The sequence below is a fragment of the Anomalospiza imberbis genome, chromosome 5 (assembly GCF_031753505.1).
Source record: "Anomalospiza imberbis isolate Cuckoo-Finch-1a 21T00152 chromosome 5, ASM3175350v1, whole genome shotgun sequence".
Lineage (NCBI taxonomy): Eukaryota > Metazoa > Chordata > Aves > Passeriformes > Viduidae > Anomalospiza > Anomalospiza imberbis.
In genome coordinates, this window is record NC_089685.1 from 63,994,227 (window position 1) to 64,012,141 (window position 17,915).

Sequence of the window (17,915 nt, forward strand, 5' to 3'; positions counted from 1 at the left end):
TGACTTGGCAGAGCTGTTGGGTACCAGCAGTTTCATTGCCATTTAGTGGCTTTTGTGCATAAAAGGGAAGAGGAGTCAGAAAATACTGAAGTGATAACAGACATGGAGGAGAATTAAAACCCAACAAAACAAACAAACAAACAAACCCTCCAAACCCCAGAGCTGGAAGGGTTGTGAATCTTACCCATATCTTTATTTCATAGGCACCGTCTAGTTATTAATAAATTGAGATTGCTAATATTGAATATTAGCAAACGTGTACGAATTTGGACATGGTTTTAGTATGGGGGAAGCAGGTACTAAAAAAGGAACCTATGCATAACCCTACTAGATTGGTCTATTGTGGATTAAAAAAATATGAATTGCATGTGTAATGAAGCTTTCAATACTTCTTTATTATTTGGTTTAAGATTGTTTTTCAGACCAAAAAAAAAGAAAAAAAAAGTACAGAGAAGAGAAGTCTTCCAATACTCATGTACATTTTTATTAATTTTTAGATTACCTTTTTTCTAAGATCAAGAAAAAACAATCCACAGCATATCAGAGCAAAAATATAAAAAATAAGAACAGTTGGTAGCATATTGTGAAATGCAGAATCTGAGCACATTCTTGGCAGCCCCAGATTGGTGGGATCAGGTGAAGCGCTTGAAAATAACTTTAGTTTAATAGGGCTGCAATCCTACAGGCACTTATACATGTGTATAATCCCACTCCAATCAACAGAAGAGCAACTTTGCACAGGAACTTTTACATGTGGGTTGGCAGGAGCGGGGCATTACAAGCACGAGAGGTGGTTCAGGCACACCCGGAGTGCAGCAGCTGGTTTCTCTCAGTTGTGGAGCAAGGTTGTGTCTGTTTGCATGTAGGCCCAGGCTTCTCTTACCTGCCAATCTACTGGGATTAGAGTTTATTTAAAGAAGATCTCTGGCTGGCTCCTTAGGAGGGCAGGAAATAGCAGTTAAATATGCTTCAGCTAGTCCTTGTAATTGAATTCAGTCTATCAGATTTAGCACTAAACCACACTAAGAGTTTAGCAACCACAGATGTCTTCATAAAGCCTCCAGATGCTGGCATGAATTGCCTTGTTGAAATTGTTTTCTCCCATTGAGTTGTCATCTTTGATATAGAAACACACCTTCTCACCACTACCAGTCCAGCAGTCTGTATTTTTGTCTCTAGTATGAATTACAGTTCAAGGTTACCTACAATGCTTCCCAGAAAATAAGCTTAAGGAAAGGTGCAAAGTATTTGGAACATTGCCCCCTCAAAATATCTGTAAACCAGTTCTCTATTAATATATTTCAGTGCCAGTTTCCTGAACTGTCACTTTTCTTCTTCTGCTGCCACAAGTAAGAAAATAAAAAGCCATCAGTAGTTAATTTGTCCTAATGAATCAAAAAGGTTTCTGCAGGCATAAACTGCTGCAGCTGCTGTGACAGCAGAAGAGAGAGCTGCACCTTCATTTACTGAACTTGCTGTCTCACCAAAGAAGTTACTTCATGTATGGCACGCTGGTACTTTTCTGAGGCGGCTTTAAACTCAGCCAGGTGCTTCTCGTAGCTTCTCACAGCTGTCAGAAGCTGACTCCTCTCCACAGCTCCCAGGATGGCATGGAGAATCATCTCAAGGCCAAGCCCAATGATGGTAATGCTAACTCCCCCAAGAACAGATGCCGCAATCTGTGCAAGGAGACCGGTGAGCTTGCTCACAGTGAGAGTTAAATGATTGGAGCCAAGAAGTTTGACAGCTACCATTGCAGCTGTTGAAGTTGCTTCTCCAAAAATAATGGAAAAAACTCTCTGGGCTATTGCAATTTTCTCCAGCTCAGGCTCTTTGATATCATATAGCTTCTGGTACAGCACTGGCTCGAGCTTGTCCTTCATGTCACTATCAATCTTCTGCACCTGATGCTGAATCTCACTCATCACTTGAATAATAATCTCACAGTTTTCCTTGACTGTACTGCTCTCTCGCATCTCAATGGGGGTAATAGCACAGCCCAGGTGTTCATTCAGCACTCCAACCAGCTCATTTGTTGCATGGAAATTTGTAGACATACAGTCAAGCAATTCCTGATGCAGATGGATCAGTTCTTGCTTTCTCTTGGGATTATCTGGGTAAAGGAGGTCACTCAATGCCATTCTTCAGAAATAGGCTACTTCAAGAGAGAAAAGAAATTTCTTACTCTGTTTAACACCCATAACCATAGCCCTTAAAGAGCAGTGAAATCTGCTTTGTGTCTGCCCCAGTGGTTCTTTTCATACTGAGCAGATCAAATCCCAAAGCATAGCTTGTAAATGTAGAAATCTTAAAACTTGTTCTGGATCTTTGCCAAGTGATTGGAAAAGGACCTTGTAAGACATTGGGTTTGCTCAGAGCAACAAAAATAACTAACAAATATGTAATGAGCAGATTGGTAAAATGGATGTGGGCCATTGGCAACTGAAGATTGAAATTGAAACTGAACCTTGGAAACTGCAGATGGTAGAAGCTGAGCTAGTTCACTAAAAAATGGAACAATCTCATCTAATCAGCAAAATTAAAGATGTGGCTTAAAGATTAAAGGGTTGTTCAGGCACTCTTTTGTATCAGCCTATGTTTTCCATTCAGTGGCATCCAATTTTTCAGCAACCATGATGATTGGTGGATATGGTTTGTGTCACAATAAGAGTATTTTATGCCAGTATAGTCTTTTTCTTCTAACATTCAAGAGAAAATGATACTATATAAGCATCCTGTGCTTAAACTAAGAAGCTTACCCTCTGAATTCATAGTGAATAGTAAAATTGTTTATAATAACCCCATCCTAACCTGTATCACCTTACATACATCTCTCACTGTATTTCCTTCCCTAATATTTATTTCTTCATAAACTGCATGCCAACATAGAGAGTCCAAAGAGATTGAGTTAACAGTGATCATGGAGTAATTTCTCATCACTAAGATTCTGTAATCAACACTGTCACTTCCCTTTAACCTATCACCAGCTGCAAAGTTAAAATGCTTTAGCATGATTTCAGCTTAAATGCAAACATCTTTGCTACGGGGGCAAACTATGAATGATTAGGATGACTCATTTCTTTGTTGGCACTTTTCATGGTCTCAGCCCCCCTATTGCAAATCTGGGCCACATTTGTGCAGTGCTTTGCATTTTTCTAAGATAAACCTCTTCATTCTGTTGGTGCCTACATATCACAGTTAGTGCTACAAATAGTTATGTGTAAGGGACTACCCAGATTTTTCTTCTTAAAAAGATACCTTTGTGCCATTTTGGTCCTTTGTAATTCATGCACTGTCTGTTAGCTGCAAATCATCTGACACTGACCCAGCTCAATTTTACTAAACACACCCTCCCCCACAAGGTCACTGTAGAAAACCAAAATGATTTCCACAATCCCCTGCCAACTTTTAATCTCAGTGTTGAAACACAAGCCAGTCTGAAAAGAGTTTTTTTTTTCCCCAATATTTTGCACAGTACTGTGTATTTTTTCAGCCACTTACCTTGTATCTCTGCCAAGAGAATAAACTGTTTAACACATCTCCTTAGACAAGCTGTAGGGAGCAAAACACATATTCAGTAAAGGTTTGTGATTTCTGGAAACATAAAGCCATGATAATGCAGGCTGTGATTTCATATCAGTCCTGCCTCAGGGATGTTGCTGGTTTGCTTTCTGACTCAATGTGATACGAAAACCTTTCCTCTCCAGTGGTGTTTTGTTGTAAGGTGATTTGTTTTCCCTTATTGGTAGAAACTGAGAAGACAAATTGTTTTAGAAGGAATAGCACTTCAACAAACATTTTACATACTAGACAGGTGTAGAGAAGATTTCTGGAATCTGTTAATCGTATATGATTATTTCAGCTTCTTACAGCTGCTCTAGATTTTATATCTCCTAATGCTAAAATTACTTCTTACTCTTCACATCAGCACTTTCATCAGCTTTTGTATTTTCTTTTTAGAATTAGGCAGGCCACATGTATTTCTGTATTTCTATTTCTCCAGCTCCAGGGAGATTTACCACAGAAACTTTTCTAATTAAACATTTACACTGCCTACCTGATTTGGTCTGAATGCTCCTGTTGAAATGTGTATGGGATAGTAACTTCAGCCTCTTTCCCCTCAGCTCGCCTGGTGTTTTCCAGCAGCATGTGATGAGTTAGAGATCTGGAGGCTGGGCTTCAGTTGCATCCTGTGCCTGCCTGCCTGTCATTAATTCTATTGTGTGATGTTTACCCAGATTCATCTCATGTTCTTCCTCCTCTCCCCTTCCTTCCAATTTTAAGAGAATTCTTTTCACTTGATGCTAATTCCCAATTTCTAGATCCTCCAAAGGCCTTCTCTTCCTGGAGAGAATGGGTACAGCACAATTCCCTCCTGCCTGCTGCAGAGGTGCCTACAGCCATGGCTGAAATGGGAAGGTGTTACTTGCTGTCCTCAGAACATAAAAGGTGTAGGACAGCTCTTCTAATTCAAATATGTACAAGATTATGTTTTTTACTGGTTTCTATTGTTTATAAATATAATCATTAGTGCTTGCACCTATGCCTTGAAGCAATGAATTTTTGCAATGACTGCTTTTGTACACCTGCAAATTACAGAAGAAAAATTGAATGGTCCCACATAAACAGAAGAATAGATACCACAGGTAGTGGAAACAGGCTTTGTCTGTTCCAGTAAGACAAGCTTGTACATATGGCTTCAACCAAGCTAGACATCTTTCATGCTCTTATCATTAGAAAGATGGCCTGCAGTCCGCTAGGGTCTCACCAGGAATACTGCTTCCACTGTAGAGGATGGCTGAGTTCTCAGATGAAAATATAAGATGAAGCATAAAATGAGCCCTCTGCAATTGCGAACATGTTTTCACCTGAGAGCTGAGCTGCTGTATTCAACCCCAATGAATACAGTCAGAGTGCCAAACTCTCTTGTCAGAGCTGTGGGCATGAGAACATAAGCTGAAAGAGAACACTAAATGATTTAACTGCTATAGTTCTAGAAATGTCAATTAGTCGTGACTGCTGAGTGTTCTCCACTGAGAATGCCATGTAGTCTGAAGTATTTTGAAATATTTTGTGCAATATTGAACTGAATTTAATTGATCAGGCTGGCAACTGCCTGTGTGTCACATTCTGGAAATTGATTTCAGGTCTTCTTTGTTTGCAGTGGATGCAAATTCTTTTCTTCTAAAGCCTTCATCATTTGAAACAAGACAGAAAATAATTTGAACAATATGAAGACACTTTTGTTCCTGCTTTACTCTGGATCTTTTAGGAAGATTAACAGCTATTATTGCAGGCCTGTTAATTTAGAGGAAAATACTTGATCTGGAGTGTCTGTTGTCCTTCCTTGCTGCAATTTGCCAGGTCTCTGATGCCATGAGAGTAGAAGTGGTGTGGAGGCCCAGACTCAGCTCTGAACAGCAGCAAAGGCTAAAATGTTTTGCCATTTCACGCAATTTCAGACCCCTTTTGCCATGGGAAAGAAATGGAGGAAAAGGCAGATGGTTGAACTGAGTTGTGATAAAAAGTCTTCATACAGTGGGACAGGAAGTTGCAATTGCTTGAACACTTCTGACTACACATCTAACCACAGCAATAGCTGATGAAACGTCTGCTGCAACCAGTCCAGCTTTACAGGGCTCTGGCACAAGCAAAGGCAGCATCAGGAGCAGTCTCTGAGCTGCACACTATCCCAGGACTGTATCTCTAGTTGGCCTTGTGAGAACTTGTAGGTGCAAGCAGAAGGACGTAACTTCCTTAGCAGTCAAAATGGTATCATGATGGGCACCCAAGCAAGGAGAATGTCTTGTGCTTCCACCTACCAAGGGATGCTTGCACTATCTAGTCAGTGTATTAACTGACTAATATAAATCACTTTTAAGGGAACTGTAGCCTGACAAAATGTGGCATTACTCAGTCTTCAATTGCTTTGTCCCTTGAACGTAGATGTCATGCATTTGACTTTGCTGTGTCTATGTCCCCCACCCAAAAATGAGAGTTCAATTCTGTGTAGACCCACCAGCATATACAAACTGAAGGATTATATTTCTGAGGATGATGTAAAGTAGTTGTTTTCTAGGATTTACACAAATTTACCAAAAACCACCAAAACATAAGAATAATTAATTTACAGCACGTCCCTTACTTTGAAGATTGCAGGTCAAAGTCATACTTCCTGCAGCCATCAGAGTAACAACACTTGCAGCTGTTTATACCATATTTTCCTGGCTGCTTGGTGAGGTCTCAGAAAAGGCTGTCAAGAACTTTTTCTATGTTTTCTTCCAACTAATGTCTTGGGGAAGAATGGTTCAGGTGGGTTAGCAGTTTGGATAATTGATTTCAGAAAAGTAACAATCTATACAAAAATATATCCACCTTTATTCCTCTGTAATTCCCCTGTAATAATGCCTTATGGATTTCCTCTGTTTGCTTTTCAGAGTCAGACACCACTCCAGAAATGTTAGTTCATCTTGTTTTTAAGAGTGGCAAAGAAGGGCTGTGCAACGTCTGCCAGAATCTGCACAATTTAATGTACTTTTCTGTCTCTTTAACCAACACAATAATCTGACTCCTTGATGCATATCTTGGCACCGACTTTTCCTGCACTCAAAGGAGATATGGACAGCTGCCCAGTTACCCACTTGACTTTACTGCCATGGTGCCTTCCACATCCCACAGACTGACTCTTTCTCACTAAAAATAGTTATTAAGAGATCTGTAAGGAGTCCAAAGTCCCTGTGTGTCTTTCCTGAATGCCTCAGGACAAAGCTGTCTTCAGTGAAGGTTATCCCTGATCTAGTCTTCAGAAAGGCCATAGATAACCTTCTTCCTACCTGAATGGCTCCCGGGAATCTCTGTTTTGATGAACAAGAAAATGTTCCAGTCTTGGCTGCAGAGCTGCAGCTGAAAGCAAAGGGAAGATTGAACCTTTTGTAGCAGCAGGGACTCCAGAGGCTTCTTGCCTGCTATTCAAGGGCACATATTTGGATGCAGCCAGAGAATCAGAGATTGTGGGCCAAGCACAGGGAAACTCCAAGCACACTAGGGAGAATGGCAGAGGCAAGTGCAGTATGACCACTGTTCTTGCTTCTTGAACCTGAAAGAAAATAAAGGGAGCAGTCATTTAGACCTCTATTCACTGCCTAAAGCTTTTTGGTTTTGCTAACACAACCTTTGCCCACAAAGGCCATTTTCTCAACTCTGTCTATTATTTTGGCTTTGGAGGCACAAACCCTCATTCCTAAATGATTGTTTTCAGCTCAAAGATTGCATTGACACACTGCTGAACAAAGAGACAAAAGCAAGAGTCCTGGACTGGTGGTAGGCTCACAGAAAGGCAGGGATGTGAAACAGGCCCCATGAGGTATTCCAGCACAGAGTTCTCTCTATAACCTGGAAACTCTGTGTGTTCTTTGTCAAAGGATACCTTTTCTCCCTGCTGCCTCAGGAGAGAGGTCACTGCTAAAGTGACAGTAGCTTTGTTTACAATTCTCTCAGATTGCCAGAGATAAGTGTAGGAGTAGTAGCTTGACAGAGTAGTAGTGGACCGTAGCCTAGAATAGTCCTGAGGCTTGAAGTGTCGCAGCATTGCAGGACACCAGCAAACGGTGTCATTTTTTTCAAGCAAAACTCACCCACTCTTGCAATAACAATGTGGGGGACCCAAAGGCAGGAGTCCTACAACATCCTTGACACGACACTTGGGATAAATGGGGGCTGCAAAGAACCTTGAGACCTGCTGTTTATTCATCTAGTGAGCTGTGGGGTTGTCCCAGGTTTCACATCAAACAGGTAAAAGCCGGGTCTTGTGGATCTCGTAGGCAAACACAAGAGGTGAGGTACAGGTTTGGCCTTGAGTGTGGCCCCATGTAGGTGCAGCTGGTGGGGGCTGCCTGGGGCAGTGGAGACCAGCCCTGTCCTGTGCCCCCTTGCATGAGAGCCTGTGTACAATACCTTCCACCAGCTGGCACTGGTACTTGCTGTAGCTCCCCACAGAATGCAGATGCAGCCGGTTACCCTGCTGGGTTTGAAGAAAGCTTTTGACAAGAAATATCTCATAAGGGGGAATGAGGACTTCCTTCTCAGATGTGTGGTAAGAAAAGCCTTGCATAGCTGCTCCCAGGCAAGTAGTCACTGTGAACAAAGTTTCATTCCCAAACTTCCGGGCCTCCTTCCTGATGTGGGAGGTAGAAGTGAAACGGCCAAATCGCACCCTGCTGCCTACCTTGGCCTCAATATATAAGTCCTTTACACCCCTGTGCACCTGGTAGCACTTATGTTCCCCCATGCTGATCTGCCATTCCTTCAATATCTGGATAGCAGTTGTTAGGTAGAAGTGAAAATATTTAAAGCTGAAGTTGTGTCTGTAGTGCTCTGGAGAGATTCCTGCTGTAGATGTAGCCCAGTTCAGCTGCGAGTGCAGGGAGGAGTTCATGGTGTAAGCCATGAGGACTGTGGCGTGGCTGTCACGCATTTCCCTCAGCAGACCTACAGGGCTCTTTAGCAAAGCCTCCTGAGCCTTCTTCCAGAGACACAAGTAGTCCTTGTTATCAGCTATTTCCTTTTGAAAATAGTCTCCTCGCTCCAGTTCTTCCATCATCTCCTCTCTGCACCCCAGATACTGGTCATCAAAGGAATGCAGAGCCATATCCATCAGGCTGGGGGACACAGCCTGCAACATAAAAGCAAACGAAGATTAGCATCAGAAGTGAGAATTTCTTGTGTACCTTTGTGGATGCAATCCAAGTTTTTCTCTACCCTTTCCTTGCCTCTTTGTCATTATTGGCAGAGCAAGCAAGGCAGGTAGCAAATCTTTAGCAAAACCCTCCTGAGCAACCTCAGGTTATTGTCTATATGCCACCACAGGCAAATACTAGTCAGGATGACAGATTTCTTATTTGAGTGTATATCTTATTTGATATACATTGAATCTCCAGGAGCATTAGTCGATTTAGACAGGCTGGAAAAGGAGAGGAAAGATTCCATGAAATCTACTCACAAACACTCTATGAAATCATCTGGCTGCAAACAGGAGGAATATTCCAACCAAGTAGCTAAAACAAATTCAGACAGGTAAGAAAGGGAACAGAGGAACTGAAAGCAGAAAAATTAAAATTGAACCCAAAATTCCTTAAAGAACATGTTTCAAATGGAAAAAAAAATATTTCTGTGGTGTTAGCAATTTCATTATTTCAAATAAAGAACAATATTTACCTCTTTTGCCAGTATTTGTGAGAAGATCAGTAACAGGAGGGTGCTCAGTGTCACCAGCTTCCCAGTGTCCCAAGACACTGTAAAGAACATTTTTTTTAAGGAAAGGTAATTTGCACCTGTTTCTTTCTGTTTTTCTTTGAACTGAAAAATTCTGCAGTTTGCAATTTGCACTCAGGTTTTGGTCGCTGTTCTTCAACCAGAGATAATTCGTCAAATTCTCACCGCAATTCAGAAGTCATTAATCCATCCAAGCAGACAATTTACTGGTAGAAATGTGCCCAAAATCCATAAGGAAGTGTCTGGTTGCACCAGCTTCAGCTGTCATGAGAATGTCCGTCACCTTGACAGTTCTTTTGATTCCAAGGTATTTGGTGGTGTTCTTGCAAAAAGGAAGAAAACCGTGGCTTGGAGAAGTCTAAGGCACTTCTCCTAAGGAGTGGTGTGTCAGGGTGATTGCTCCCTGGTTAAGAGTTTAAAAGCCCTTGTAAAGAAGTTGACTCTGATAAAGACAACACAGAAATGAAGAGTAGGTTGGGATCCCATCTGGAAGCAGCGATAACCTAACTCTCCTTCTCCTCCTTATCACCCCCTGCTTCTACTCATGTGCTGCCAATCCTACTCTCACAGCACCGCAGACTGGCATTTCGTTGGACTGTTTACATTGGCACAGGCAAAATGAGTGTGTAAATGCAGATTCTGTGCTGAGACAAACCTTTCTGTAGCAGCTGCCTTCTAGACACCCTTCCAAATACAGGCAGTGAGTTATTCACCCACAGAGCCCCATGGCCTCTGATAACTCTTCTGTATGGAAAAAGATCCAAGAACTGTCAAGGCTTTGGTTCTGACTACAGAAAAGTGAAGCCCGTTTTCCATGGCCTGATAATCATAGGCTAGGTGAGGGGCACCTCCAGACATGGAGCGATTCCCTGAGATAAGGGAGGTTTGAGAAGCTGCTTGGATTCTGTGGACAGAGCATCTGCAAAATATTGCTGAGATAGGGTGGGAGGTGACATAAAGGTCTCATACTGGGCTCCTTTCAAAGCAGTTGGTGCTGCTGACAGTCTCTGTAGTCCCTGGCAACATGAGATGATGCCATGAAGTGCCATGAAGTGATGAATGCAGACCACCTAGTTCTACATCCTGGAATTTCTCTGTTATCTTGGGCGGTGTTTCAGAAAGTGGTTGTTTGACTGCTAAAAGTGAGTCCACAGGAGGGCTCACGAATTTATTCAGAGGCAACTCCTCCTCTGTTTGTGTAGAGATAAAACAGACCTAAAGTGAGACTAAGGCTCCTTTGGGAGCTTGGCAGTCATGATAAACACCCCCACTAAAATGTCAACTCAGCTGCATATAATCCATTTGTAAATTATGTCCCTGGTTTTCCCCTCTGACTTGTAAGTGAATCTTTAGTATGAAGGGAATCAGGAGGAAAGGAATTTGTATTTTCAAACGCTTCAGAAGCAACCCAAGTTATTATTAAATACAACAAATACAAAGGCCGAAAGATGGCAGCAGAGGATTTGTGGCGGTGCTTAGCGCTGCATTAACCAAAAGACAATCGAATTCCTCCATTTCAGCAGTAAATTTGTAACGGGATCTGAGTGCTCAGATCCCCAAAGGTCATAATGACTTCAGGCCATGAAGAGATCTGATGACACAGAGCAGATGACATAATGAAGGCCTCCAGGTGTAACTTTTTTTGCCTGAAAAAATATTACTGAAAGGGAGAGAAAAATGTAAGACTAACAGAAAGATGTAAATAGAGACAGGAAACTTTTTGTGCTAACAAAACCAAACAACAACAAAAACACTCCTCTTTTATTCATACACTGGATATTAGGGTTCTGCTAAACTCTCTAGTATTTTTCCAAGTGAAAATTTCACTGTTTTCAATAAAGCACTCTGTTAATTTTTACTAGATGGCATTAAGAGGAGAATTTTACTGTGAGCAGTGAAGCAGTGAAGCCCCATTAGTTTATGTCAATAGAAGAACAAGTCACAGGCGTTTGATGAAGACATGCAGAGATATTTATTAAGTGTCTTCTCCTTGGCCAAGATCAGCATCACCAGTGCAAGCCATAGCAGCTTGTCAAGCATGGCTCACACCGGCAGCCATCTCTGCAGACTTCTCCCGTGTCCTTACTTCGGGACAAGGCTTTTCAGAGCAATGCGGATCTGGGTACACGGTGAGTCAGGCAAAGCCTGGCCCTCCTCTCCCTCAGTGTCACAGAGTGCCGAACCTATGACCTAAATTGCAATGTCATCCTTTCTGATTCACTCTGAGGCATGGGAGGGGAGAAGGAAGCCTCATGCACTGGGTTCCTGCTCCTCAGGGTTCACAAAAGCAGGCTGTGTCTTCCAGGCATCTCTTTTAACACAGGTAAAGGTTGTTCGGAGGAACAGAAAGAAGCAGCACACCAACCCAGTTTACATAAGCAGTATTTATTGCAATGAGCAGCTGAGGATGGTTGCACCACATGTAACCAGAGAGATCTTGTCTCTGCCAGTTTCCTGAGCATCTGCAGTCCCTGTCCTTGGAGGTGTGATCTGCTGTTCACCTCTCAGGGAAGGAAAGCTGACAGAGTAAATCAGGAAGGTTATGCACAAAGTTACTAAGGTATAATATTAATGCCAGAGGACAGAATGAAGTAGTGCAGAGGAAAGACAATATGTAGATAAAAATACACATACATTATATATATATATATATATATATATATAAATTTAGCTACCAATTGTCTTGAACAAACCAAATACTGCCCAAATTTCAATCCATCCTTGAACCAATTTTCTTTTTTATTTTTAATTTCATAATGTTTATAGCTTTCTTTTTTTTTTTTTTTTTAATTTTTTTCAGCTGTTTAGGTACTTCTAGTTTCAAGCATAAATGCAAAAGCAACAGAGGAAAAGAGTTTTTGTGGGTTTTTTTTGGGTTTTTTTTGGTTTTTTTTTTTTTTTTTTTTTTTCTGCTGGGTATTTTTATTTTCACTAGAAGCTGGTTGGATAAAACAAAACAAAACCAAAAAACCAAAACCAAGAGAATCTTTTTTTACAGTCATGAAAAGCAGCACACAAATGCAAGGACTGATCTAAAGGGATTCCCTAAATACACCTTTTGGGATTTATTTATTGTTGCTATATAACAAATTTTATGAATAATCAGAAGAATGTACTAGAAGCTGATTGCTATCTATGCAAGAGTATTTGCACACTTCTATCTTTGCAAATGATCCCACGGTGATGCATATTTAATGTGATTATTCTATATGAAAATACTGAACTTTTCCACTAATTGGAACAGGAGGCAGGTGTTCTTCCTTCTTCACAGTGAGCATTCCAGGATCAGATCCATCACATTTACACATACTGTGACATTCTTCTTCCATAATCCTCCTGTATTTTGCAGAAGAGGATAAGAGATCTAGTGATGTTTCTAAGGCATGCAGTGGTTTTCTTGAAACTAATCCCTATTTTCCACATATTGTGTGCTGGGGATTCAGGTGGAAGGAAATAAGACAGAGTCTTCTGGTGAAGCTCAAAATACCACAAAAGATGTCTGAAGAGAGACTTTATGATGAAAGGAAGAAAGTTAATGGAAGCTCAACAAATGGGATAATCCCTGCCTTGGTGTTCCAGATGGTTGGGAGACGACAGGAGAAGATGCCAGTCCAGATGCTTTCCTTCCCTCCTTCCCAACCCCAGCTTCTTTCTCCTGTGGGGTTTGGAGTGTTCCAAGCCAAACAAGCAGAGAGACCTTCCCATCCTCAGTATCTCCCAAAGAAGCGGTTGTAGGCCACGGCAAATCCTACTTGGTCAGAGAGATAGTCACAGGGGGGGTAGTTTTCACAGCGCTCATGCATCTGCTCCATTGGGCTTTTATAGTACTCGAAGTACCTGCAGTAGACAGAGATGCCATTCTGCAGTTTCAGCCAGTGCAGTTGGAGACACTTCATACACCTGACACTGACATGAAAGAAGTGATCCTCCGGGGAGACCCAACAGAGGACTGGTCATGCTGAGTTAAACGTCTGCTCACACAAGGTTAGGCTACTTGATCAATGCTGGGAAATATGGGGTTGAACCCAACTTAAATCAATTGCTCTTGAGGTTTTATCAGCAAAGGAGACCACAGAAGTTGTAAGGGTTTGGCTTTTTTTTCAATCTCATTCTCCACCTATGCAGGATTTTTTTGTTGTTGTTGTTGTTATTTATTTAATTATATATTTATTTTATTATTTCCTGCTTACCTTTATTTTTGCCCACTAGCCATTATTTTCCTTTAGCTTAAACACTTCTCTCTAACAATCCTCATTTCTGTTGTAGACAGGAGCATTATCTCCATGTAGTTTTTTTTCTTTTCTTTTTTGCCAGGCTAAGAAAGCCCAAAATTTTTAGTCTTAGCTATACACTTTGGATGTCATTCTCAATTCCTCTTCTATGTTTGGTTAATCTTTCCTGAAGACTGTACACACCACCACAGAAATCCCACCAGTACCTCATGAATTTTTACTTTATTTCTGTATTGGAAAGAGTAGCTTAACAACCTCTTCCAGGAAATGTATGAAGAACTTCCTTGCATTACCTGAAATTTCTCAAATAGCTGGGATTTCTCCAAATCTTTGTGTCTACTTTCTGCACAAGTAAAGATATGTTCTACAGCTTCAGAAAGAACAGGCAATCTGATCTAGCCTTATTCCTGCAACAAAGCTGTGCTTCCATTGTGGGAAACCAGCGGCAATGACCGGGACTCTATGATTCTCATTATCCTGAAAATTGGTTCTGATGACCCTGTAGGTTGGAGCATCTTCTAACTTCTAGCCTCCTGTCTCCATGGCAAAGTTAATGCTGTCTTTCTCCCTGGGAGGAATACTAGAGTCCAGCTATGAGCCTTCAAATGGCTTTTAATGAAAAAGAATGGGAAAAAAAATTCCATTACTGAATGACTCCTACAGCCTTTTTCCTTCAACACATAAGGGTAATAACATAGCTGTACTACAAAATTATGCCTTGTCATGCCCTGTGGCCTTCCCGCCCCCTCTTCAGCACAGGTCCAGCTCTCAGCCAGCTCCTGAGCTGTTACCATTCGTAAGGGCTGGATCTCTTCTTCCTCTTCACAAAGGCATTGGCGACTTCTTTTTTAATCTTGATGCCTGCCAAGAGAGAACACAGCAGGTTAGAGACGCAGCACCAAAACACACAGACCAGTCCAACCTCTGAAAAGCAGAATCTACTTTCTTCACAAGCAAATGACTGCCACAAACCATGATAATGGTCCATTCATCTCTCCCCATCCCACTGTCCACTCAAAGCTCCCTCCCCACTGCAGCCTTCACATCTCCATGAAGCAAGGGCTTTTTCTGTCATAAACTCCATTTCATTATCGCACAGCATAATCTGAGTCTGCAGCAAATGTGCAGAAGGCATAAAATACTAATAAGAAGAAAATTAGGAGAATGGCACCCTCTTTCCCTGGCCTACTTAATTTTAGAGTCTTTGGCTTCCTGTGTCTGGACTGCGACTGAGAATTATGTAGGATCCCAACCAGAAGACCTTAAAGCACCTCCAATGAGCCATGAACAACTGGCAGCACACAGAAATACCAATGCTCACAATGCACAGAGTTCTGTGAAAGGTGAAGAGTATAAAATAGTGACAGTAAACATCACCCAGTGAGAAATACACCCAAGATGTGCAAAGATCCCAGCATTCAGAACCTGGAGAACATGAGAGGTGTTTCAGCCATGACAGCATTTGCCCCTGCTCTCCGCTAACACATCATGTCTGCGCAGTTTCTTCTTTGCTCCCTTGATTTGTCGTTGTGCAAACACCATGGTGCTGTGAAGGCCCCCACAAACACCAGGTACAGCCACTTCCCAGCCCGAGCCAGGGCTCAGCACAGCACAGCCTCACTCCAGGGGATGGTCCCACAACAGCAGAGGTGTGCACAGGTGCTGGCACAGCAGCAACACAGGCAGCAGCACACCTTTCAGCATGGAAACTGCCAAAATATTTCTTTCTCTGGGGAAAAAAGATTCTAAGACCTCTGCCTGTGGGGAGATGGTGGGGTTTGTCCCTTCCCTCATCATCATGGAGTGTTTGGCTGTGTTTCTCTTTGGAGGTGAGAGGTATCCTGTCTCTAGCAAACTGAGGTTTAGTCTGGATCAAAATACTGACTACACAGAAACTGCCAATTAATGAATTGTCAGAAACTACCACCTTTCCCTGAATAGTCTTTGCATCCTTTTTTCTCTTTCTCAATCTGTGTTTGTACTGGCTCACTGGAAAAATACAAGCTTTCATGCTTCTCAGCAGCAATGTTATCCTTTAAAGTGTGAGAAAGGACATGAGAGAACAAAAAGGATTTTCCATACAGATTTCTGCCAAGATCAGCTTGCTGCAAAAGTTGTGAAAAACCCAAGGTGTACAAATCCCACCATCCCAGGTGACCTGACAGGAGGGACTGCAGCCCTCAGGAGTAGCCAAAGAAGCCCCCCTCTTTCAGGGTTTCCTTGTTGCAGGATTTGGCAGGGATGTCACAACCTATTGATGTGGGCAGCTTCTGCTCTCAGAACCGCCTGGGGCTGAGCAGCCACTCTGGGCAGGTCTCTGAAGCCAGGTCAGAGCAGGGACTCCACCAACACAACTCTGTTTCACAGGATGCAGATGCACCCAGCTGCTAACAATGTGCACCCCTCATGCCTTGCCAGGGCACTGCTCAAGGGTTGTGGAGCCTGGGGCAGCAGCACACTGAGAGCAATGCTGGTGGCCTTGCTGCTGCAGGGACATGGCTGCTCTCATGTCACCTGCTCACACAGGAGCGGCTCTGTTTGCTTCACATGCTCCTGCACCTCAGGGACTGCAGAGTTAGGGAGCAAAAGGGGAAGAGTTAGAGAGAGACTCAGCATGGTTCTTGTTCAGCTCTTGAACCTATCAAAGGGAAGAAAGAAGGCAGATGCAGGAGAATGGAGCTGAGCATCAGTCAGAATGATATACTCACTGTCAGAGCTGAGAGATCCTGAGGGTTCTTTGGGATCTGGAAGACAGACAGACAGAAAGGAGTCTGCTTGTAAGTTCTTCTATGCTTGTGAGTCGTCCTCCTCTGTAACTGAATCCCACCACTGACTGGCCAGATCCAGCTCCCCCCACTTACATAGAAGGTCTGTTTCTCCCAAAATGGTTTTACTAACACCCATCATTTAGACAGAGACTAAATGATAAACCAGTTGAAATCTTAAACATATTAAAATGTTCAAATTCTCTGCTGCAATTCAATATGCAGCTGGGGTGGGGGTGAGTGGGTGTTGACCAGTGGAAGAAAATGCCCAGCAAAAGATGGGTGTCTCCGTCCCCAAGCCCTCTCTCATCCGTGACTGTCCAACAGGGACCTGAAGCTGTGCAATGACTGGTGGTGCATCTCCTCCTCCCCAGAGCTCTGTGTCTCTCCCAGACTGAGGGGAAGCTGACAGCAAGCTGCAGGGCTCAGCAGCACTCTGAGAGCCTTCCTGGGAAGATGTCCCCTTACCTTTCTCACAGCAGCAGAGTGCTGCCAGGGCCAGAGTCACAATCAGCAGTGCCAGCAGGCTCCTCATGTCTTCTTTGGCTGTGCTAGTCTCCCTAACCTCAGAGCTTTCCTGGAGGTTATTGAAGTTCTCCGGGGCTTGCTTTTGGGCAGCAGTTTATATCCTGTGATTTCTTGGAGAGATCAGGGATCTGGCTTGTGTTCCTGTGTCTGTGCTCCAAAACAAAGCCCGTCCTTTGGGCTGGGAGATACTGGGTCCTGGCAGTCATTTTGGCATCCATCTCATGACTCAGGGCATTTCCAGAAGATTTTATCTGAGGTTTTGAATGGGGCTGTTGAAGAAAAACAATGGGATTTTTAAAAATCATTTTTCTTACAAACTTGAAAGTCATTCAGTGATGCTGGAAAGCCAGAGGAGAGACCAGCACACACTGAAATAGAGCAGTTCTTTTCACGTGATAGGGCTCTCTCATGTGGAGTTTCTCAAATGAGACTGAACACACTGGTGACCTTTTCCTCCACCCCACCTTGACTCATTACCCTGAGGGTAAAGAAACCTGTAAATCAGTTTGCATAAGACAAACACAGTAGTTTTTCAGACAGTTTCAGAATTTCACTGAATCACTTTGGAGATGAGATTTTTATACTTTTAGGAACTTTGGAAGTTAATTTGAGGGAAGATCTTTATATTTTCCTCCTGGAAATCGTCACAATTTAGAAGCTTTATTTTGGCTTCTCTTGTCTAATAGTCAATTAAATATTTAGACTCCAAAACTGTTTTATTCTTCAGGACCCGAGTGGCTAAAGTTACTTGGTATGGCAAGAGCCTTGCATGGGCTATGTGTCAATAACCCCATGCTCCCCAAACCCACTACCGGAGCTACCTAATCCATGTCCCACAAACAGCATAGGAACCACAGAATTACAGAATAAGCTGAGTTGTAAGGGACTCATCAAGTCCAGCCCCTGACCCTGCACAAGACACCCCAAGACTCACACCATGTGCCTGAGAACATTGTTCAAATTCTTCTTCAGCTCTGTCAGGCTGGTGCTGTGACCACTCCCCTGGGGTGCCTGTTCAGTGCCCAACCAACTTCTGGGTGAAAAACCTTTTCCTGATATCCAACCTAAACCTTCCCTGACACAGTTCCAGCTGTTCCCTTGGGTACTATCACTGATCACC

The 17,915-nt window shown here is 42.7% G+C and overlaps 3 protein-coding genes across 8 annotated transcripts; all 3 read right to left on the reverse strand.

Moving 5' to 3' along the window:
* Positions 1–1,109: 1,109 nt before the first annotated feature.
* Positions 1,110–6,898, reverse strand: SMCO3 (single-pass membrane protein with coiled-coil domains 3). Of its 5 annotated transcripts, none has more exons than XM_068191563.1 (3): positions 6,834–6,898; positions 3,502–3,552; positions 1,110–2,158 (listed from the first exon to the last, which is right to left on the reverse strand). In XM_068191563.1, exon 3 carries the CDS (start codon positions 2,139–2,141, stop codon positions 1,464–1,466), a length of 678 nt encoding a protein of 225 aa, XP_068047664.1. In that variant the 5' UTR covers positions 2,142–2,158; positions 3,502–3,552; positions 6,834–6,898; the 3' UTR covers positions 1,110–1,463. The 5 variants fall into 5 exon arrangements, with proteins under 5 accessions (XP_068047664.1, XP_068047663.1, XP_068047662.1 ...); XM_068191562.1 differs by lacking the exon at positions 6,834–6,898 and adding an exon at positions 4,058–6,808 and having other exon boundaries at positions 1,110–2,155; XM_068191561.1 differs by lacking the exon at positions 6,834–6,898 and adding an exon at positions 4,058–6,807.
* ART4 (ADP-ribosyltransferase 4 (inactive) (Dombrock blood group)) lies at positions 6,852–9,827 on the reverse strand. 2 transcript variants are annotated; one of them, XM_068191560.1, is made up of 3 exons: positions 9,214–9,824; positions 7,954–8,671; positions 6,852–7,096 (listed from the first exon to the last, which is right to left on the reverse strand). In XM_068191560.1, the coding sequence occupies exons 1-3, from the start codon at positions 9,301–9,303 to the stop codon at positions 7,002–7,004; spliced, it is 903 nt and encodes a 300-aa protein (XP_068047661.1). In that variant the 5' UTR covers positions 9,304–9,824; the 3' UTR covers positions 6,852–7,001. The 2 variants fall into 2 exon arrangements, with proteins under 2 accessions (XP_068047661.1, XP_068047659.1); XM_068191558.1 differs by lacking the exon at positions 6,852–7,096 and having other exon boundaries at positions 7,315–8,671; positions 9,214–9,827.
* A 2,499-nt stretch (positions 9,828–12,326) lies between these two features.
* Positions 12,327–16,920, reverse strand: LOC137474747 (osteocalcin-like). Its single transcript, XM_068191571.1, has 4 exons — positions 16,736–16,920; positions 16,211–16,246; positions 14,294–14,363; positions 12,327–13,107 (listed from the first exon to the last, which is right to left on the reverse strand). The coding sequence occupies exons 1-4, from the start codon at positions 16,800–16,802 to the stop codon at positions 12,978–12,980; spliced, it is 303 nt and encodes a 100-aa protein (XP_068047672.1). The 5' UTR covers positions 16,803–16,920; the 3' UTR covers positions 12,327–12,977.
* Positions 16,921–17,915: the final 995 nt, after the last annotated feature.